The 23,743-nt window shown below is 57.2% G+C and overlaps 1 protein-coding gene across 1 annotated transcript in view; it reads right to left on the bottom strand.

The window, feature by feature from the left end:
- Window positions 1–1,344: 1,344 nt before the first annotated feature.
- mapkbp1 (mitogen-activated protein kinase binding protein 1) overlaps window positions 1,345–23,743 on the bottom strand; it is a 79,550-nt gene continuing 57,151 nt past the window's right edge. Inside the window, exons 15-30 of the mRNA XM_072464247.1 lie at window positions 23,117–23,192; window positions 22,925–23,036; window positions 22,669–22,732; window positions 21,132–21,251; window positions 20,978–21,060; window positions 20,862–20,908; window positions 20,658–20,783; window positions 17,874–18,118; window positions 17,702–17,811; window positions 17,458–17,634; window positions 17,236–17,305; window positions 16,432–16,820; window positions 14,718–15,332; window positions 13,684–13,775; window positions 1,649–1,937; window positions 1,345–1,576 (exon numbers count right to left, since the gene is read on the bottom strand). Coding sequence (XP_072320348.1) covers window positions 1,695–1,937; window positions 13,684–13,775; window positions 14,718–15,332; window positions 16,432–16,820; window positions 17,236–17,305; window positions 17,458–17,634; window positions 17,702–17,811; window positions 17,874–18,118; window positions 20,658–20,783; window positions 20,862–20,908; window positions 20,978–21,060; window positions 21,132–21,251; window positions 22,669–22,732; window positions 22,925–23,036; window positions 23,117–23,192 — 2,569 coding nt within the window. The 3' untranslated portion in view covers window positions 1,345–1,576; window positions 1,649–1,694. The remainder of the gene's footprint in view (window positions 1,577–1,648; window positions 1,938–13,683; window positions 13,776–14,717; window positions 15,333–16,431; window positions 16,821–17,235; window positions 17,306–17,457; window positions 17,635–17,701; window positions 17,812–17,873; window positions 18,119–20,657; window positions 20,784–20,861; window positions 20,909–20,977; window positions 21,061–21,131; window positions 21,252–22,668; window positions 22,733–22,924; window positions 23,037–23,116; window positions 23,193–23,743) is intronic.

Genomic DNA, 23,743 nt, shown 5'->3' with positions numbered 1-23,743 from the left:
ACCAGGCCCAGACCAGGCCCAGACCAGGTCCAGACCAGGTCCAGACCAGGCCCAGACCAGGCCCAGACCAGGCCCAGACCAGGTCCAGACCAGGTCCAGACCAGGTCCAGACCAGGTCCAGACCAGGTCCAGACCAGACCAGGCCCAGACCAGGTCCAGACCAGGTCCAGACCAGGTCCAGACCAGGTCCAGACCAGGTCCAGACCAGGCCCAGACCAGGTCCAGACCAGGTCCAGGTCCAGACCAGGCCCAGACCAGGTCCAGACCAGGTCCAGACCAGGTCCAGGTCCAGACCAGGCCCAGACCAGGCCCAGACCAGGTCCAGACCAGGTCCAGACCAGGTCCAGACCAGGCCCAGACCAGGTCCAGGTCCAGACCAGGCCCAGACCAGGTCCAGGTCCAGACCAGGTCCAGGTCCAGACCAGGTCCAGACCAGGCCCAGACCAGGTCCAGACCAGGTCCAGACCAGGTCCAGACCAGGTCCAGACCAGGCCCAGACCAGGTCCAGACCAGGTCCAGACCAGGCCCAGACCAGGCCCAGACCAGGCCCAGACCAGGTCCAGACCAGGTCCAGACCAGGTCCAGACCAGGTCCAGACCAGACCAGGCCCAGACCAGGTCCAGACCAGGCCCAGACCAGGTCCAGACCAGGTCCAGACCAGGTCCAGACCAGGCCCAGACCAGGTCCAGGCCCAGACCAGGTCCAGACCAGGCCCAGACCAGGTCCAGGTCCAGACCAGGCCCAGACCAGGTCCAGACCAGGTCCAGACCAGGTCCAGACCAGGCCCAGACCAGGCCCAGACCAGGTCCAGGTCCAGACCAGGTCCAGACCAGGTCCAGACCAGGCCCAGACCAGGTCCAGGTCCAGACCAGGTCCAGACCAGGCCCAGACCAGGTCCAGACCAGGTCCAGACCAGGTCCAGACCAGGTCCAGACCAGGCCCAGACCAGGTCCAGGTCCAGACCAGGTCCAGACCAGGTCCAGACCAGACCAGGCCCAGACCAGGCCCAGACCAGGTCCAAGTGCAGCTTCTTGTTCTGATTTTGACCGTTAGCTCGCTGTTAGCTCGCTGTTAGCTCGCTGTAAGCTCGTCGTTAGCACATTTAGTTTAGTCCACAAAAAGTGGGCCTCAGCCGCTTCTCGCTCAGGAACATTTAAACATTTAAGACGTGATGAAGCTTCTTTTGGATCAGGTGCAGGTTCAGGTTCAAAAGTTCCTGTAGTTCCTGGTTCTCCTTCAGCAGGTCCAGTCTCCCCTGACCTCGCCCCTGACCCCTCCCCTGACCCCTACTCGGCCTGTCACCATAATTACTACATAGATCAACTTATTGTTCAGTAAATAAAAGTTTCACAATATTTTAAGTTTGTCTTTTGCCCTAGTGTAGTACTGCAGTATGTGTATATCCTGACAGGCCTGTGTAGTACTGCAGTATGTGTATATCCTGACAGGCCTGTGTAGTACTGCAGTATGTGTATATCCTGACAGGCCTGTGTAGTACTGCAGTAGTCATGGTGCATCTGAATGTGTAGTAGTACTAGTAGTATATCATATATGTGTTGGTCCTGGACAGCCTCCTGTGTAGCAGCAGTATTTGCAGTAATAGTCTCAGTACTCGCAGTATTTGCAGTAATAGTCTCAGTACTTGCAGTATTTGCAGTAATAGTCTCAGTACTTGCAGTATTTGCAGTAGTACTTCATGTATTTGGACACGTTGGTCTCTGAAGTCTCTTGGTCACCGCCTGCACGAGGAGCAGAGAGTATTCTTCCAAAATGGCGGCTGTTCTTCCTCCCTCCGCGCTGACGCCGCCCTCTTCTCCCATCAGGCCAAGCGGCAGCCCCTGAAGCTCCGCCCTCAGGCCCTGGAAGCACTCTGATAGGACAGAGATCATGTGAGTGTGCTCAGGGGCGGGACCTTCAGCCGACGCATCCACGTTCAGCTGAAACACAAGCATAAAGTCTGAAACACAGCGTCACAGTCGCGTCACAGGCGCGTCACAGTCGCGTCACAGGCGCGTCACAAGCGCGTCACAGTCACGTCACAGGCGCGTCACAGGCGCGTCACAGTCGCGTCACAGTCACGTCACAGGCGCGTCACAGGCGTGTCACAGTCGCGTCACAGGCGCGTCACAAGCGCGTCACAGTCACGTCACAGGCGCGTCACAGTCGCGTCACAGGCGCGTCACAAGCGCGTCACAGTCACGTCACAGGCGCGTCACAGGCGCGTCACAGTCACGTCACAGGCGCGTCACAGGCGCGTCACAGTCACGTCACAGGCGCGTCACAGGCGCGTCACAGTCGCGTCACAGTCACGTCACAGGCGCGTCACAGGCGTGTCACAGTCACGTCACAGGCGCGTCACAGGCGCGTCACAGGCGCGTCACAGTCACGTCACAGTCGCGTCACAGGCGTGTCACAGGCGCGTCACAGGCGCGTCACAGGCGTGTCACAGGCGTGTCACAGGCGCGTCACAGTCACGTCACAGGCGTGTCACAGGCGTGTCACAGGCGCGTCACAGGCGCGTCACAGGCGTGTCACAGGCGTGTCACAGGCGCGTCACAGTCACGTCACAGGCGTGTCACAGGCGCGTCACAGGCGCGTCACAGTCACGTCACAGGCGCGTCACAGGCGTGTCACAGGCGCGTCACAGGCGCGTCACAGGCGTGTCACAGGCGTGTCACAGGCGCGTCACAGGCGTGTCACAGTCACGTCACAGGCGCGTCACAGGCGTGTCACAGTCACGTCACAGGCGCGTCACAGGCGTGTCACAGGCGCGTCACAGGCGTGTCAGAGGTGCGTCACAGGCGTGTCACTGGCGTGTCACAGGCGCGTCACAGTCACGTCACAGGCGCGTCACAGGCGTGTCACAGGCGCGTCACAGGCGTGTCACAGGCGTGTCACAGGCGCGTCACAGGCGCGTCACAGGCGTGTCACAGTCACGTCACAGGCGCGTCAGAGGCGCGTCACAGTCACGTCACAGGCGCGTCACAGGCGTGTCACAGGCGTGTCACAGGCGCGTCACAGGCGCGTCACAGTCACGTCACAGGCGTGTCACAGGCGCGTCACAGGCGCGTCACAGGCGCGTCACAGTCACGTCACAGGCGTGTCAGAGGTGCGTCACAGGCACGTCACAGTCACGTCACAGGCGCGTCACAGGCGCGTCACAGGCGCGTCACAGGCGCGTCACAGGCGCGTCACAGTCACGTCACAGGCGCGTCACAGGCGCGTCACAGTCACGTCACAGGCGCGTCACAGTCGCGTCACAGGCGCGTCACAGGCGCGTCACAGTCACGTCACAGGCGCGTCACAAGCGCGTCACAGTCACGTCACAGGCGCGTCACAGGCGTGTCACAGTCGCGTCACAGGCGCGTCACAAGCGCGTCACAGTCACGTCACAGGCGCGTCACAGTCGCGTCACAGGCGCGTCACAAGCGCGTCACAGTCACGTCACAGGCGCGTCACAGGCGCGTCACAGTCACGTCACAGGCGCGTCACAGGCGCGTCACAGTCACGTCACAGGCGCGTCACAGGCGCGTCACAGTCGCGTCACAGTCACGTCACAGGCGCGTCACAGGCGTGTCACAGTCACGTCACAGGCGCGTCACAGGCGCGTCACAGGCGCGTCACAGTCACGTCACAGTCGCGTCACAGGCGTGTCACAGGCGCGTCACAGGCGCGTCACAGGCGTGTCACAGGCGTGTCACAGGCGCGTCACAGTCACGTCACAGGCGTGTCACAGGCGTGTCACAGGCGCGTCACAGGCGCGTCACAGGCGTGTCACAGGCGTGTCACAGGCGCGTCACAGTCACGTCACAGGCGTGTCACAGGCGCGTCACAGGCGCGTCACAGTCACGTCACAGGCGCGTCACAGGCGCGTCACAGGCGCGTCACAGGCGCGTCACAGGCGTGTCACAGGCGTGTCACAGGCGCGTCACAGGCGTGTCACAGTCACGTCACAGGCGCGTCACAGGCGTGTCACAGTCACGTCACAGGCGCGTCACAGGCGTGTCACAGGCGCGTCACAGGCGTGTCAGAGGTGCGTCACAGGCGTGTCACTGGCGTGTCACAGGCGCGTCACAGTCACGTCACAGGCGCGTCACAGGCGTGTCACAGGCGCGTCACAGGCGTGTCACAGGCGTGTCACAGGCGCGTCACAGGCGCGTCACAGGCGTGTCACAGTCACGTCACAGGCGCGTCAGAGGCGCGTCACAGTCACGTCACAGGCGCGTCACAGGCGTGTCACAGGCGTGTCACAGGCGCGTCACAGGCGCGTCACAGTCACGTCACAGGCGTGTCACAGGCGCGTCACAGGCGCGTCACAGGCGCGTCACAGTCACGTCACAGGCGTGTCAGAGGTGCGTCACAGGCACGTCACAGTCACGTCACAGGCGCGTCACAGGCGCGTCACAGGCGCGTCACAGGCGCGTCACAGGCGCGTCACAGTCACGTCACAGGCGCGTCACAGGCGCGTCACAGTCACGTCACAGGCGCGTCACAGTCGCGTCACAGGCGCGTCACAGGCGCGTCACAGTCACGTCACAGGCGTGTCAGAGGTGCGTCACAGGCGTGTCACAGGCGTGTCACAGGCGCGTCACAGGCGCGTCACAGGCGCGTCACAGGCGCGTCACAGTCGCGTCACAGTCGCGTCACAGGCGCGTCACAGGCGCGTCACAGTCACGTCACAGGCGCGTCACAGGCGCGTCACAGTCACGTCACAGGCGTGTCACAGGCGTGTCACAGGCGCGTCACAGTCACGTCACAGGCGCGTCACAGGCGTGTCAGAGGCGCGTCACAGTCACGTCACAGGCGCGTCACAGGCGCGTCACAGTCACGTCACAGGCGTGTCACAGGCGCGTCACAGGCGCGTCACAGTCACGTCACAGGCGCGTCACAGTCACGTCAGAGGCGCGTCACAGTCACGCCACAGGCGCGTCACAGGCGTGTCACAGGCGCGTCACAGGCGCGTCACAGTCACGTCACAGGCGTGTCACAGTCACGTCACAGGCGCGTCACAGTCACATCACAGGCGTGTCACAGGCGCGTCACAGTCACGTCACAGGCGTGTCACAGGCGTGTCACAGGCGTGTCACAGGCGTGTCACAGGCGCGTCACAGTCACGTCACAGGCGTGTCACAGGCGCGTCACAGGCGCGTCACAGGCGTGTCACAGTCACGTCACAGGCGCGTCACAGTCGCGTCACAGTCACGTCACAGGCGCGTCACAGGCGCGTCACAGGCGTGTCACAGTCACGTCACAGGCGCGTCACAGGCGCGTCACAGGCGCGTCACAGGCGCGTCACAGGCGTGTCACAGTCACGTCACAGGCGCGTCACAGGCGTGTCACAGGCGCGTCACAGGCGTGTCAGAGGTGCGTCACAGGCGTGTCACAGGCGTGTCACAGGCGCGTCACAGGCGTGTCAGAGGTGCGTCACAGGCGTGTCACAGGCGTGTCACAGGCGCGTCACAGTCACGTCACAGGCGCGTCACAGGCGCGTCACAGGCGTGTCACAGGCGCGTCACAGGCGTGTCACAGTCACGTCACAGGCGTGTCAGAGGCGCGTCACAGTCACGTCACAGGCGTGTCACAGGCGTGTCACAGGCGTGTCACAGGCGTGTCACAGGCGTGTCACAGGCGCGTCACAGGCGTGTCACAGTCACGTCACAGGCGTGTCAGAGGCGCGTCACAGTCACGTCACAGGCGTGTCACAGGCGCGTCACAGGCGCGTCACAGTCACGTCACAGGCGTGTCAGAGGTGCGTCACAGGCGCGTCACAGGCGCGTCACAGTCACGTCACAGGCGCGTCACAGTCGCGTCACAGGCGTGTCACAGGCGCGTCACAGTCACGTCACAGGCGCGTCACAGGCGCGTCACAGGCGCGTCACAGGCGCGTCACAGGCGCGTCACAGGCACGTCAGAGGCGCGTCACAGTCACGTCACAGGCGCGTCACAGTCACGTCACAGGCGTGTCACAGGCGCGTCACAGGCGCGTCACAGTCACGTCACAGGCGCGTCACAGGCGTGTCACAGTCACGTCAGAGGCGCGTCACAGTCACGCCACAGGCGCGTCACAGGCGCGTCACAGGCGCGTCACAGGCGCGTCACAGTCACGTCACAGGCGTGTCACAGTCACGTCACAGGCGCGTCACAGTCACATCACAGGCGTGTCACAGGCGCGTCACAGTCACGTCACAGGCGTGTCACAGGCGTGTCACAGGCGCGTCACAGTCACGTCACAGGCGTGTCACAGGCGTGTCACAGGCGCGTCACAGGCGCGTCACAGTCACGTCACAGGCGCGTCACAGGCGCGTCACAGGCGCGTCACAGTCACGTCACAGGCGCGTCACAGGCGCGTCACAGTCACGTCACAGGCGTGTCACAGGCGCGTCACAGTCACGTCACAGGCGCGTCACAGTCACGTCACAGGCGCGTCACAGGCGCGTCACAGTCACGTCACAGGCGCGTCACAGTCACGTCACAGGCGCGTCACAGGCGCGTCACAGTCGCGTCACAGGCGCGTCACAGGCGCGTCACAGGCGCGTCACAGTCGCGTCACAGTCACGTCACAGGCGCGTCACAGTCACGTCACAGGCGCGTCACAGGCGCGTCACAGGCGCGTCACAGTCACGTCACAGGCGTGTCACAGGCGTGTCACTGTCACGTCACAGGCGCGTCACAGTCACGTCACAGGCGCGTCACAGTCGCGTCACAGGCGCGTCACACGCGTGTCACAGTCACGTCACACGCGTGTCAAAGGCGCGTCACAGGCGTGTCACAGTCACGTCACAGGCGTGTCACAGGCGCGTCACAGTCACGTCACAGGCGCGTCACAGTCACGTCACAGGCGCGTCACAGGCGCGTCACAGTCGCGTCACAGGCGCGTCACAGGCGCGTCACAGTCACGTCACAGGCGCGTCACAGGCGCGTCACAGTCACGTCACAGGCGCGTCACAGTCACGTCACAGGCGCGTCACAGGCGCGTCACAGTCGCGTCACAGGCGCGTCACAGGCGCGTCACAGGCGCGTCACAGTCGCGTCACAGTCACGTCACAGGCGCGTCACAGTCACGTCACAGGCGCGTCACAGGCGCGTCACAGGCGCGTCACAGTCACGTCACAGGCGTGTCACAGGCGTGTCACTGTCACGTCACAGGCGCGTCACAGTCACGTCACAGGCGCGTCACAGTCGCGTCACAGGCGCGTCACACGCGTGTCACAGTCACGTCACACGCGTGTCAAAGGCGCGTCACAGGCGTGTCACAGGCGCGTCACAGGCGCGTCACAGTCACGTCACAGGCGTGTCACGTCACAGTCACGTCACAGTCACGTCACAGGCGCGTCACAGTCGCGTCACAGGCGCGTCACAGGCGCGTTACAGTCACGTCACAGGCGTGTCACTGTCACGTCACAGGCGCGTCACAGTCACGTCACAGGCGCGTCACAGGCGTGTCACACGCGTGTCAAAGGCGCGTCACAGGCGCGTCACAGTCACGTCACAGTCACGTCACAGGCGTGTCACACGCGCGTCAGTCACGTAACAGGCGTGTAACAGGCGTGTCACAGGCGTGTCACACGCGTGTCACAGTCACGTCACAGTCGCGTCACGTCACAGGCGCGTCACGTCACAGGCGCGTCACACGCGCGTCAGTCACGTAACAGGCGTGTCACAGGCGTGTCACAGTCACGTCACAGGCTTGTCACAGTCACGTCACACGCGCGTCAGTCACGTAACAGGCGTGTCACACGCGTGTCACACGCGTGTCAAAGGCGTGTCACAGGCGTGTCACAGTCACGTCACAGTCACGTCACATGCGTGTCACACGCGCGTCAGTCACGTAACAGGCGTGTCACAGGCGTGTCAAAGGCGCGTCACAGGCGTTTCACAGGCGCGTCACAGGCGCGTCACAGTCACGTAACAGGCGTGTCACACGCGTGTCACAGTCACGTCACACGCGTGTCACGTCACAGGCGCGTCACAGTCACGTCACAGTCACGTCACAGGCGTGTCAGTCGCGTCACAGTCGCGTCACAGTCGCGTCACAGTTGCGTCACAGTCGCGTCACAGTCGCGTCACACGCGTGTCACAGTCACGTCACAGGCGTGTCACACGCGCGTCAGTCACGTAACAGGCGTGTTACAGGCGTGTCACACGCGTGTCACAGTCACGTCACAGTCACGTCACAGTCACGTCACACGCGCGTCACACGCGCGTCAGTCACGTAACAGGCGTGTCACAGGCGTGTCACAGTCACGTCACAGGCGTGTCACAGTCACGTCACAGGCGTGTCACAGTCACGTCACAGTCACGTCACAGGCGTGTCACACGCGCGTCAGTCACGTAACAGGCATGTCAAAGGCGTGTCACAGGCGTGTCACAGGCGTGTCACACGCGCGTCAGTCACGTAACAGGCGTGTCACAGGCGTGTCACACGCGTGTCAAAGGCGTGTCACAGGCGTGTCACAGGCGCGTCACAGGCGTGTCACAGTCACGTCACAGGCGTGTCAGAGGCGCGTCACAGTCTCGTCACAGGCGTGTCACAGGCGTGTCACAGGCGTGTCACAGGCGTGTCACAGGCGTGTCACAGGCGTGTCACAGGCGCGTCACAGGCGTGTCACAGTCACGTCACAGGCGTGTCAGAGGCGCGTCACAGTCACGTCACAGGCGCGTCACAGGCGTGTCACAGGCGTGTCACAGGCGCGTCACAGGCGCGTCACAGTCACGTCACAGGCGTGTCAGAGGTGCGTCACAGGCGCGTCACAGGCGCGTCACAGTCACGTCACAGGCGCGTCACAGTCGCGTCACAGGCGTGTCACAGGCGTGTCACAGGCGCGTCACAGTCACGTCACAGGCGCGTCACAGGCGCGTCACAGGCGCGTCACAGTCGCGTCACAGTCGCGTCACAGGCGCGTCACAGGCGCGTCACAGGCGCGTCACAGGCACGTCAGAGGCGCGTCACAGTCACGTCACAGGCGCGTCACAGGCGCGTCACAGTCACGTCACAGGCGTGTCACAGGCGCGTCACAGGCGCGTCACAGTCACGTCACAGGCGCGTCACAGGCGTGTCACAGTCACGTCAGAGGCGCGTCACAGTCACGTCACAGGCGCGTCACAGTCACATCACAGGCGTGTCACAGGCGCGTCACAGTCACGTCACAGGCGTGTCACAGGCGTGTCACAGGCGCGTCACAGGCGCGTCACAGGCGTGTCACAGGCGTGTCACAGGCGCGTCACAGTCACGTCACAGGCGCGTCACAGGCGCGTCACAGGCGCGTCACAGTCACGTCACAGGCGCGTCACAGGCGCGTCACAGTCACGTCACAGGCGTGTCACAGGCGCGTCACAGTCACGTCACAGGCGCGTCACAGTCACGTCACAGGCGCGTCACAGGCGCGTCACAGTCACGTCACAGGCGCGTCACAGTCACGTCACAGGCGCGTCACAGGCGCGTCACAGTCGCGTCACAGGCGCGTCACAGGCGCGTCACAGGCGCGTCACAGTCGCGTCACAGTCACGTCACAGGCGCGTCACAGGCGCGTCACAGTCACGTCACAGGCGCGTCACAGGCGCGTCACAGTCACGTCACAGGCGTGTCACAGGCGTGTCACAGTCACGTCACAGGCGCGTCACACGCGTGTCACAGTCACGTCACACGCGTGTCAAAGGCGCGTCACAGGCGTGTCACAGGCGCGTCACAGGCGCGTCACAGTCACGTCACAGGCGTGTCACGTCACAGTCACGTCACAGTCACGTCACAGGCGCGTCACAGTCGCGTCACAGGCGCGTCACAGGCGCGTTACAGTCACGTCACAGGCGTGTCACTGTCACGTCACAGGCGCGTCACAGTCACGTCACAGGCGCGTCACAGGCGTGTCACACGCGTGTCAAAGGCGCGTCACAGGCGCGTCACAGTCACGTCACAGTCACGTCACAGGCGTGTCACACGCGCGTCAGTCACGTAACAGGCGTGTAACAGGCGTGTCACAGGCGTGTCACACGCGTGTCACAGTCACGTCACAGTCGCGTCACGTCACAGGCGCGTCACGTCACAGGCGCGTCACACGCGCGTCAGTCACGTAACAGGCGTGTCACAGGCGTGTCACAGTCACGTCACAGGCGTGTCACAGTCACGTCACAGGCTTGTCACAGTCACGTCACACGCGCGTCAGTCACGTAACAGGCGTGTCACACGCGTGTCACACGCGTGTCAAAGGCGTGTCACAGGCGTGTCACAGTCACGTCACAGTCACGTCACATGCGTGTCACACGCGCGTCAGTCACGTAACAGGCGTGTCACAGGCGTGTCAAAGGCGCGTCACAGGCGTTTCACAGGCGCGTCACAGGCGCGTCACAGTCACGTAACAGGCGTGTCACAGTCACGTCACACGCGTGTCACGTCACAGGCGCGTCACAGTCACGTCACAGTCACGTCACAGGCGTGTCAGTCGCGTCACAGTCGCGTCACAGTCGCGTCACAGTTGCGTCACAGTCGCGTCACAGTCGCGTCACACGCGTGTCACAGTCACGTCACAGGCGTGTCACACGCGCGTCAGTCACGTAACAGGCGTGTTACAGGCGTGTCACACGCGTGTCACAGTCACGTCACGTCACAGTCACGTCACACGCGCGTCACACGCGCGTCAGTCACGTAACAGGCGTGTCACAGGCGTGTCACAGTCACGTCACAGGCGTGTCACAGTCACGTCACAGGCGTGTCACAGTCACGTCACAGTCACGTCACAGGCGTGTCACACGCGCGTCAGTCACGTAACAGGCATGTCAAAGGCGTGTCACAGGCGTGTCACAGGCGTGTCACACGCGCGTCAGTCACGTAACAGGCGTGTCACAGGCGTGTCACACGCGTGTCAAAGGCGTGTCACAGGCGTGTCACTGTCACGTCACAGGCGTGTCACAGGCGCGTCACAGTCACGTAACAGGCGTGTCACACGCGTGTCAAAGGCGCGTCACACACAGGCGCGTCACAGTCACGTCACACGCGTGTCACATCACAGGCGTGTCACAGTCACGTCACACGCGTGTCACGTCACAGGCGTGTCACAGTCACGTCACACGCGTGTCACATCACAGGCGTGTCACAGTCACGTCACACGCGTGTCACGTCACAGGCGTGTCACAGTCACGTCACACGCGTGTCACGTCACAGGCGTGTCACAGTCACCTCACAGGCTTGTCACAGTCACGTCACACGCGTGTCACGTCACAGGCGTGTCACAGTCACGTCACAGTCGCGTCACAGTCGCGTCACAGTCGCGTCACAGGCGCGTCACAGTCACGTCACAGGCGTGTCACAGTCACGTCACAGTCACGTCACAGGCGTGTCACAGGCGCGTCACGTCACAGTCACGTCACAGGCGCGTCACAGGCGCGTCACAGTCACGTCACAGGCGCGTCACAGGCGCGTCACAGTCACGTCACAGGCGCGTCACAGGCGCGTCACAGGCGCGCCACGTCACAGGCGTGTCACAGTCACGTCACACGCGTGTCACATCACAGGCGTGTCACAGTCACGTCACACGCGTGTCACGTCACAGGCGTGTCACAGTCACGTCACACGCGTGTCACGTCACAGGCGTGTCACAGTCACCTCACAGGCTTGTCACAGTCACGTCACACGCGTGTCACGTCACAGGCGTGTCACAGTCACGTCACAGTCGCGTCACAGTCGCGTCACAGTCGCGTCACAGGCGCGTCACAGTCACGTCACAGGCGTGTCACAGTCACGTCACGTCACAGTCACGTCACAGGCGCGTCACAGGCGCGTCACAGTCACGTCACAGGCGCGTCACAGGCGCGTCACAGTCACGTCACAGGCGCGTCACAGGCGCGTCACAGGCGCGCCACGTCACAGTCACGTCACAGTCGCGTCACAGGCGCGTCACACGCGCGTCAGTCACGTAACAGGCGCGTCACAGTCACGTCACACGCGTGTCACATCACAGGCGTGTCACAGTCACGTCACACGCGTGTCACAGTCAAGTCACAGTCACGTCACAGGCGCGTCACAGTCACGTCACACGCGTGTCACATCACAGGCGTGTCACAGTCACGTCACACGCGTGTCACGTCACAGGCGTGTCACAGTCACGTCACAGGCGTGTCACAGTCACGTCACACGCGTGTCACGTCACAGGCGTGTCACAGTCACGTCACAGGCGTGTCACAGTCACGTCACAGGCGTGTCACAGTCACGTCACAGGCGCGTCACAGTCACGTCACAGGCGTGTCACAGTCACGTCACACGCGTGTCACATCACCGGCGTGTCACAGTCACGTCACAGGCGTGTCACAGTCACGTCACACGCGTGTCACATCACAGGCGTGTCACAGTCACGTCACACGCGTGTCACGTCACACGCGTGTCACAGTCACGTCACACGCGTGTCACGTCACAGGCGTGTCACAGTCACGTCACAGGCGTGTCACAGTCACGTCACACGCGTGTCACATCACAGGCGTGTCACAGTCACGTCACACGCGTGTCACGTCACACGCGTGTCACAGTCACGTCACACGCGTGTCACGTCACAGGCGTGTCACAGTCACATCACAGGCGTGTCACAGTCACGTCACACGCGTTTCACGTCACAGGCGTGTCACAGTCACGTCACAGGCGTGTCACAGTCACGTCACACGCGTGTCACGTCACACGCGTGTCACAGTCACGTCACACGCGTGTCACGTCACAGGCGTGTCACAGTCACGTCACAGGCGTGTCACAGTCACGTCACACGCGTGTCACATCACAGGCGTGTCACAGTCACGTCACACGCGTGTCACGTCACACGCGTGTCACAGTCACGTCACACGCGTGTCACGTCACAGGCGTGTCACAGTCACGTCACAGGCGTGTCACAGTCACGTCACACGCGTGTCACATCACAGGCGTGTCACAGTCACGTCACACGCGTGTCACGTCACACGCGTGTCACAGTCACGTCACACGCGTGTCACGTCACAGGCGTGTCACAGTCACATCACAGGCGTGTCACAGTCACGTCACACGCGTTTCACGTCACAGGCGTGTCACAGTCACGTCACAGGCGTGTCACAGTCACGTCACACGCGTGTCACGTCACACGCGTGTCACAGTCACGTCACACGCGTGTCACGTCACAGGCGTGTCACAGTCACGTCACAGGCGTGTCACAGTCACGTCACACGCGTGTCACATCACAGGCGTGTCACAGTCACGTCACACGCGTGTCACGTCACACGCGTGTCACAGTCACGTCACACGCGTGTCACGTCACAGGCGTGTCACAGTCACATCACAGGCGTGTCACAGTCACGTCACACGCGTTTCACGTCACAGGCGTGTCACAGTCACGTCACAGGCGTGTCACAGTCACGTCACACGCGTGTCACGTCACACGCGTGTCACAGTCACGTCACACGCGTGTCACGTCACAGGCGTGTCACAGTCACGTCACAGGCGTGTCACAGTCACGTCACACGCGTGTCACATCACAGGCGTGTCACAGTCACGTCACACGCGTGTCACGTCACACGCGTGTCACAGTCACGTCACACGCGTGTCACGTCACACGCGTGTCACAGTCACGTCACACGCGTGTCACGTCACAGGCGTGTCACAGTCACATCACAGGCGTGTCACAGTCACGTCACAGGCGTGTCACAGTCACGTCACACGCGTGTCACAGGTTTCTGTACCTTTCTGTACAGGTGAGTGGCTCGACTGAAGCAGCTCTGCAGCTCATTGGTCAGAGCTTCACACGCCTCCACACTCAGCTCGCCCATGTCAGCTGAAGAGAGAGAGACTGTTTAGAGAAGTCTAGGTTAGAGTTAGAGTTGGGGTTAGAGTTAGGGTTAGAGTTAAGGTTAGAGTTAGGGTTAGAGTTAGGGTTAAAGTTAAGGTTAGAGTTAGGGTTAAAGTTAAGGTTAGAGTTAGGGTTAGAGTTAGGGTTAGAGTTAGGGTTAGAGTTAGGGTTAAAGTTAAGGTTAGAGTTAGGGTTAAAGTTAAGGTTAGAGTTAGGGTTAGAGTTAGGGTTAGAGTTAGGGTTAAAGTTAGAGTTAGAGTTAGGGTTAGAGTTAGGGTTAGAGTTAGGGTTAAAGTTAAGGTTAGAGTTAGGGTTAGAGTTAGGGTTAAAGTTAGAGTTAGGGTTAGGGTTAAAGTTAGAGTTAAGGTTAGTTAGGGTTAGAGTTAGAGTTAGAGTTAGAGTTAAGGTTAAAGTTAGAGTTAAGGTTAGAGTTAGGGTTAGAGTTAGGGTTAGAGTTAGGGTTAGAGTTAGGGTTAAAGTTAGAGTTAAGGTTAGTTAGGGTTAAAGTTAGAGTTAGGGTTAAAGTTAGAGTTAGGGTTAGAGTTAGGGTTAAAGTTAGAGTTAGGGTTAGAGTTAGGGTTAAAGTTAGAGTTAGGGTTAAGGTTAGTTAGGGTTAAAGTTAGGGTTAGAGTTAGGGTTAGAGTTAAGGTTAGAGTTAAGGTTAGAGTTAAGGTTAGAGTTAAGGTTAGAGTTAGGGTTAGAGTTAAGGTTAGAGTTAGAGTTAGGGTTAGGGTTAGAGTTAAGGTTAGAGTTAAGGTCAGAGTTAAGGTTAAAGTTAGAGTTAAGGTTGGGGTTAGGGTTAGAGTTAAGGTTAAAGTTAGAGTTGGGGTTAGAGTTAGAGTTAAGGTTAGAGTTAGGGTTAGAGTTAAGGTTAGAGTTAGAGTTAAGGTTGGGGTTAGGTCTCTCAGACAGAGTCTAGTGTCGTACCTGGTTTGAGGCTGCTCTGCTGGATCAGGTCAGTGCTGCTGCGTCGGGGTTCAAGGGTCAGAGTGCACGAGGGAGGGGGCGGGGCAGAGGCAGGTGAAGCGGGCGGGGCAAAAGGCAGGACAGGAGAGCTCACTCTGGCATCAGGAGCATACACAGAGAGCGAGGAGTCGTTCTGTGAGGGAGAGTTCAGGGGAATGTTCCAAACTGGAGCTTTAGTGTCAGGGTCAGAGGTCGTCCTGCAGAGGGCGGCGGAGGGCGAGAACACAGCCAACGAGGGTTTGTCCGGCAGAGGCTTGTTCTGGACACGGATTTGAAGGCTCCGCCCAGTCACAGGAAAGGGCGGGGCCACGAGCACAGGTACAGCCGTCACCGCGGCAACCTGCGCCACAGGGAGCGGGGTCAGAGGAGAGAGGTCAGGGTCATTGAGGCTGTCGCCGATGGAAACGGAGCGCGACACTTTGGCCTTGGAGCTGGCGGTGGGACTCATGTACGAGCGAGTGTGTTTCCGAGGCAACGTGGACATGTCCAGCAGAGGGCGCCGCGGGGTCGAGGGCAGCGTGGAGGGACGCACCAGGGTCACCGGGGAAACGGGGGTTAAGGAGGGGGCGGAGTCAGCTGTGGACAAACACACAGAGGTCATTGGATCTGTGACAGCGGGAAGCAAAGACAACACACACACACACACACACAACACAGACACACACCACACACACCACAGACACACACCACACACACCACAGACACACACCACACACACCACAGACACACACCACACACACCACAGACACACACCACACACACCACAGACACACACCACACACACCACAGACACACACCACACACACACAACACAGACACACACCACACACACACAACACACACCACACACACCACAGACACACACCACACACACCACAGACACACACCACACACACCACAGACACACACCACACACACCACAGACACACACCACACACACCACAGACACACACCACACACACACAACACAGACACACACCACACACACACAACACACACCACACACACCACAGACACACACCACACACACCACAGACACACACCACACACACCACAGACACACACCACACACACCACAGACACACACCACACACACCACAGACACACACCACACACACCACAGACACACACCACACACACCACAGACACACACCACACACACACAACACAGACACACACACCACAGACACACACCACACACACACACACCACACACACACACAACACAGACACACACACACACACACACACAACACAGACACACACCACACACACACACAACACAGACACAACACAGACACACACCACAACACACACACACACACCACAGACACACAACACAACAAACACACACACACACCACAGACACACACCACACACACACAACACAGACACACACCACACACACACAACACAGACACACACCACACACACACAACACAGACACACACCACACACACCACAGACACACACCACACACACACACACCACAGACACACACCACACACACACACACACACACACACACCACAGACACACACCACAGACACACACCACAGACACACCACAGACACACACACAACAAACACACACACACCACAGACACACACAACACAGACACACAACACAACAAACACACACACACCACAGACACACACAACACACACAGACTCACAGTCCTGCAGGAGGCTGGTCACAGACTGGGACTTCCTCAGACCCAGGTTCTGGTTCTGGTTCTGGTTCCTGGATCCTTGGCTTCTCCGACTGTCCACAGGCTTCTTCTTAAACAGAGCGGCTCTAGGGGGCGCTGTTTCCCCCACTGCGCCCTCTGCTGGGGCCAGGATTGATACTGCAATCTGGTCCTGGTGCAGACCCTGGTCCTGGTCCTGGTGCAGACCCTGGTCCTGGTGCAGACCCTGGTCCTGGTCCTGGTCCTGGTCCTGGTGCAGACCCTGGTCCTGGTCCTGGTTCAGTTCCGGGTCTTGGGTCTCTCTCAGTGGTCGGACCTCAGAGACCAGAGGAGTTTTCCCTTCTGGTCGAGAGGCCAAAGGAAGAGCAGCACGACTGAAGCAGCAGAAGAGTTCACAGGGTTAAAGGAGTATTACAGATGCAGTAATACTAGTATTACAGATGCAGTAATACTAGTATTACAGATGCAGTAATAGTAGTATTACAGATGCAGTAATAGTACTATTACAGATGCAGTAATACTAGTATTACAGATGCAGTAATAGTACTATTACAGATGCAGTAATAGTAGTATTACAGATGCAGTAATAGTACTATTACAGATGCAGTAATACTAGTATTACAGATGCAGTAATAGTACTATTACAGATGCAGTAATAGTACTATTACAGATGCAGTAATAGTACTATTACAGATGCAGTAATAGTAGTATTACAGATGCAGTAATAGTAGTATTACAGATGCAGTAATAGTACTATTACAGATGCAGTAATAGTAGTTTATGAAGTACCTGTTTACAGAGAGGAACCTGGAGGAGATACTGAGACTCTCTGAGGAGCTGTGAGACCTACTCGGACTGTCTGAAAGAAGAACAGGTTCAGAGGAGGATCTGAGCGGGTTCAGGAGGATCTGAGCGGGTTCAGGAGGATCTGAGCGGGTTCAGGAGGATCTGAGCGGGTTCAGGAGGATCTGAGCGGGTTCAGGAGGATCTGAGCGGGTTTAGGTCTCGTACCTTTGGGTTCGGCTAACGTCCCAAAATGCTCCTTCAGAAACGCTTCCTGGTCCGGCGTCTGAGGGACAGACTCGACCCCGCCCCGTCCTGTTGTAGCCCCGCCTCTTCTGGCTGAAGGCCCCTCCTCTTCCTCCTCCAAGTCGGACGAGTTTCCGTCGGCGCTGAGTCTCTCTGAGTCTGAACAGAGACAGAGGTCCTGAAGCGTCACATGGTCCGATCACGGTCATGTGGTCATGTGACTGACCGTCAGCACGGGGCCTCTCGGGGCTCGACCTGCAGCTGAAGCCCACTGAGCAGCCACTGTCCGGAGAAGGCTTGTCCTGAGCGCCCCCTGCAGCCTGCACCTGGAACTCACTGAATACAAATAGACCTGAGGCTAACCACTCTGCCGCTGTTCATGTGTGGGAGGGACTTACGTTCCGGCCAGACTGACTCTGTCGTCCCATTGGTCGGGGTAAAGCACCGGAAGGTCTCTCTCTGAACTCTGATTGGCCAGCAGGATGAAGTCTGGTCTGTGATTGGTCCGTAGCTCCACCTGCAGACTCACGGTGCTGCCGAGCTCCTGATTGGTCCGCTTCAGTCCAGGCTCAGGCTGTGATTGGCCGATCCTCCTTTGGGGACTTTGAGGGGAGGGGTTTTCCTCTGAGGGGCGGGGCTTCACCTGATACATAAAGGTTCATAAGTACACGATTATGTACGTGTGAGAGGACACGATTATGTACGTGTGAGAGGACACGATTATGTACGTGTGAGAGGACACGATTATGTACGTGTGAGAGGACACGATTATGTACGTGTGAGAGTACACGATTATGTACGTGTGAGAGTACACGATTATGTACGTGTGAGAGGACACGATTATGTACGTGTGAGAGTACACGATTATGTACGTGTGAGAGTACACGATTATGTACGTGTGAGAGTACACGATTATGTACGCGTGAGAGGACACGATTATGTACGCGTGAGAGGACACGATTATGTACGCGTGAGAGGACACGATTATGTACGCGTGAGAGGACACGATTATGTACGCGTGAGAGGACACGATTATGTACGCGTGAGAGGACACGATTATGTACGCGTGAGAGGACACGATTATGTACGCGTGAGAGGACACGATTATGTACGTGTGAGAGGACACGATTATGTACGTGTGAGAGGACACGATTATGTACGTGTGAGAGGACACGATTATGTACGTGTGAGAGGACACGATTATGTACGTGTGAGAGGACACGATTATGTACGTGTGAGAGGACACGATTATGTACGTGTGAGAGGACACGATTATGTACGTGTGAGAGGACACGATTATGTACGTGTGAGAGGACACGATTATGTACGTGTGAGAGGACACGATTATGTACGTGTGAGAGGACACGATTATGTACGTGTGAGAGGACACGATTATGTACGTGTGAGAGGACACGATTATGTACGTGTGAGAGGACACGATTATGTACGTGTGAGAGGACACGATTATGTACGTGTGAGAGGACACGATTATGTACGTGTGAGAGGACACGATTATGTACGTGTGAGAGGACACGATTATGTACGTGTGAGAGGACACGATTATGTACGTGTGAGAGGACACGATTATGTACGTGTGAGAGGACACGATTATGTACGTGTGAGAGGACACGATTATGTACGTGTGAGAGGACACGATTATGTACGTGTGAGAGGACACGATTATGTACGTGTGAGAGGACACGATTATGTACGTGTGAGAGGACACGATTATGTACGTGTGAGAGGACACGATTATGTACGTGTGAGAGGACACGATTATGTACGTGTGAGAGGACACGATTATGTACGTGTGAGAGGACACGATTATGTACGTGTGAGAGGACACGATTATGTACGTGTGAGAGGACACGATTATGTACGTGTGAGAGGACACGATTATGTACGTGTGAGAGGACACGATTATGTACGTGTGAGAGGACACGATTATGTACGTGTGAGAGGACACGATTATGTACGTGTGAGAGGACACGATTATGTACGTGTGAGAGTACACGATTATGTACGTGTGAGAGGACACGATTATGTACGTGTGAGAGTACACGATTATGTACGTGTGAGAGGACACGATTATGTACGTGTGAGAGGACACGATTATGTACGTGTGAGAGGACACGATTATGTACGTGTGAGAGGACACGATTATGTACGTGTGAGAGGACACGATTATGTACGTGTGAGAGTACACGATTATGTACGTGTGAGAGTACACGATTATGTACGTGTGAGAGGACACGATTATGTACGTGTGAGAGGACACGATTATGTACGTGTGAGAGGACACGATTATGTACGTGTGAGAGGACACGATTATGTACGTGTGAGAGTACACGATTATGTACGTGTGAGAGGACACGATTATGTACGTGTGAGAGGACACGATTATGTACGTGTGAGAGGACACGATTATGTACGTGTGAGAGGACACGATTATGTACGTGTGAGAGGACACGATTATGTACGTGTGAGAGGACACGATTATGTACGTGTGAGAGGACACGATTATGTACGTGTGAGAGGACACGATTATGTACGTGTGAGAGGACACGATTATGTACGTGTGAGAGGACACGATTATGTACGTGTGAGAGGACACGATTATGTACGCGTGAGAGGACACGATTATGTACGCGTGAGAGGACACGATTATGTACGCGTGAGAGGACACGATTATGTACGCGTGAGAGGACACGATTATGTACGCGTGAGAGGACACGATTATGTACGCGTGAGAGGACACGATTATGTACGTGTGAGAGTACACGATTATGTACGATATACGACTGTCACTTCAAATACAACAGAACTTTAAAATACTTTATTTAGAACGTTTTCTACATTTAGAAGGTTTAGAAGGATGTCAGTAGTAGTAGTAGTAGTACTTGTAGCAGTAGTAGTACTTTTAGTAGTAGTACTTGTAGTACTTGTAGTACTTGTAGTAGTAGTAGTAATACTTGTAGTACTTGTAGTAGTACTAGTACTTGTAGTAGTACTTGTAGTACTTGTATTAGTACTTGTAGTACTTGTAGTAGTAGTAGTAATTGTAGTAGTACTAGTACTTGTAGTAGTTGTAGTAGTAGTAGTAATTGTAGTAGTTGTAGTAGTAGTAGTAATTGTAGTACTTGTAGTAGTAGTAGTAATTGTAGTACTTGTAGTACTTGTACCTGCTGGTGCGTCTCTGGCTCCAGTGAGTCCAGCTCTCGCAGGTCGAACATGGAGTGAACCATCAGGTCTCGTTCTGGAGGATCTCGTCTGCTCCAGCGTTTACGCCCGGGACGAGGCTCTGGGACCTGGAGGAAATACAAGTACAAGTACACGTGTATGACAGGCCGGGGCGGTCAGACGGTCAGACCATGTGACTCACTGACCTCTCTGACCTCTCTGTCGTCCGGAGCCTTCAGCTGCTCCGTCTCGTCTGTCAAACACAAACACACGTGTTCAAACTGCTCTGAGGAAACACTCCATTACCCACAATCCTCCAGACCTGTGACCGTGTGTGGACATGGCTCCTCCTCCTCGTCGTGGTCGCTGTCGGACGAGAGCGCCACGGCAACGCCAGGAACCTCACTATAAAAACAGAAGTGATCTCATGGACTTCACTGTAAAAACAGCAGGTTTAAATCGCACCCTGTTCTCACCTGGCGCCGCCCCTGAGCCCCGGTGCACTCTGGGAGTTGTAGTTCTGTGGGCGGAGCTCCGACAGCCTCTGCCTCATCCTGATGGTGAGCTCCGGAGGAAGACGCCACACGAAGATACAACTGAGAAAGAGAGTTGTGTTTTTATCTGTACATGCTGTACACCTCTCACACACACAGGGGGCGCTCTTCCTCTCACACACACAGGGGGCGCTCTTCCTCTCACACACAGGGGGCGCTCTTCCTCTCACACACACAGGGGGCGCTCTTCCTCTCACACACACAGGGGGCGCTCTTCCTCTCACACACAGGGGGCATTCTTCCTCTCACACACACAGGGGGCGCTCTTCCTCTCACACACACAGGGGGCGCTCTTCCTCTCACACACACAGGGGGCGCTCTTCCTCTCACACACACAGGGGGCGCTCTTCCTCTCACACACAGGGGGCATTCTTCCTCTCACACACACAGGGGGCGCTCTTCCTCTCACACACAGGGGGCGCTCTTCCTCTCACACACACAGGGGGCGCTCTTCCTCTCACACACACAGGGGGCGCTCTTCCTCTCACACACACAGGGGGCGCTCTTCCTCTCACACACACAGGGGGCGCTCTTCCTCTCACACACACAGGGGGCGCTCTTCCTCTCACACACACAGGGGGCGCTCTTCCTCTCACACACACAGGGGGCGCTCTTCCTCTCACACACACAGGGGGCATTCTTCCTCTCACACACACAGGGGGCGCTCTTCCTCTCACACACACAGGGGGCGCTCTTCCTCTCACACACACAGGGGGCGCTCTTCCTCTCACACACAGGGGGCATTCTTCCTCTCACACACACAGGGGGCGCTCTTCCTCTCACACACAGGGGGCGCTCTTCCTCTCACACACACAGGGGGCGCTCTTCCTCTCACACACACAGGGGGCGCTCTTCCTCTCACACACACAGGGGGCGCTCTTCCTCTCACACACACAGGGGGCGCTCTTCCTCTCACACACACAGGGGGCGCTCTTCCTCTCACACACACAGGGGGCGCTCTTCCTCTCACACACAGGGGGCGCTCTTCCTCTCACACACAGGGGGCGCTCTTCCTCTCACACACACACAGGGGGCGCTCTTCCTCTCACACACAGGGGGCGCTCTTCCTCTCACACACACAGGGGGCGCTCTTCCTCTCACACACAGGGGGCGCTCTTCCTCTCACACACAGGGGGCGCTCTTCCTCTCACACACAGGGGGCGCTCTTCCTCTCACACACACACAGGGGGCGCTCTTCCTCTCACACACACAGGGGGCGCTCTTCCTCTCACACACACAGGGGGCGCTCTTCCTCTCACACACAGGGGGCGCTCTTCCTCTCACACACACAGGGGGCGCTCTTCCTCTCACACACACAGGGGGCGCTCTTCCTCTCACACACAGGGGGCGCTCTTCCTCTCACACACACAGGGGGCGCTCTTCCTCTCACACACAGGGGGCGCTCTTCCTCTCACACACAGGGGGCGCTCTTCCTCTCACACACAGGGGGCGCTCTTACCTGTCTCCAGACGCAGAGAACAGGTGTCTACAGTCAGAGCTGAACCTCAGACCTGTCACAATCTCTGCAACACAAACAGCAGTGACATCATGATATAATGTATATGACGTAACATGTACTACTGTCTCAGAGTACATGTACTACTGTCTCAGAGTACATGTACTACTGTCTCAGAGTACATGTACTACTGTCTCAGAGTACAGCACAGAAGCAGCAGCAGCAGCAGCAGCAGCAGCAGCAGTAGTAGTAGCAGTACCTGAGTGTCCGTACATGGTGGCCACACATTCTCCGCTGAAGAAGTCAAAGATGCTGATGTTCTTGTCTGAACAGGAGGTGGCGATGTAGAGTCCCGACGGGTCGATCTGGACCTGGACTCGGACCGAGAGGGTTTATCATTTATGAATATTCAAAAACACAAACGGGTCAAAGCTCTGAAGGTCACACTAACCTTTATGAGCGTCCCGTCTTCTCCCTGAGAGCCTTTGTACATCCTCTTCTGTTTCCCATTACTGATGTTAAAGATCCTGGAAACGAAACACGTCAGATGCCCTTCCTCTGTGTCTGCACTACTTTACCTTTAGCAGTACTTTAGCTTTAACAGTACTTTAGCTTTAACAGTACTTTAGCTTTAACAGTACTTCAGCTTCAACAGTACTTTAGCTTTAGCAGTACTTTACCTTTAACAGTACTTTACCTTTAGCAGTACTTCAGCTTTAGCAGTACTTTAGCTTTAACAGTACTTTAGCTTTAACAGTACTTTAGCTTTAACAGTACTTTAGCTTTAACAGTACTTTAGCTTTAACAGTACTTTGGCTTTAACAGTACTTTAGCTTTAGCAGTACTTTAGCTTTAGCAGTACTTTAGCTTTAGCAGTACTTTAGCTTTAGCAGTACCTTACCTTTAACAGTACTTTACCTTTAACAGTACTTTACCTTTAACAGTACTTTAGCTTTAACAGTACTTTAGCTTTAACAGTACTTTGGCTTTAACAGTACTTTAGCTTTAGCAGTACTTTAGCTTTAGCAGTACTTTAGCTTTAGCAGTACTTTAGCTTTAGCAGTACCTTACCTTTAAC

This window comes from Eucyclogobius newberryi, unplaced genomic scaffold, assembly GCF_026437365.1.
Source record: "Eucyclogobius newberryi isolate DKJ021-1_F unplaced genomic scaffold, fEucNew1.0.hap1 SCAF_42, whole genome shotgun sequence".
NCBI lineage: Eukaryota > Metazoa > Chordata > Actinopteri > Gobiiformes > Gobiidae > Eucyclogobius > Eucyclogobius newberryi.
Note: the sequence above shows the minus strand (reverse complement) of the source record. Positions and strands in the feature narration are given on the sequence as shown.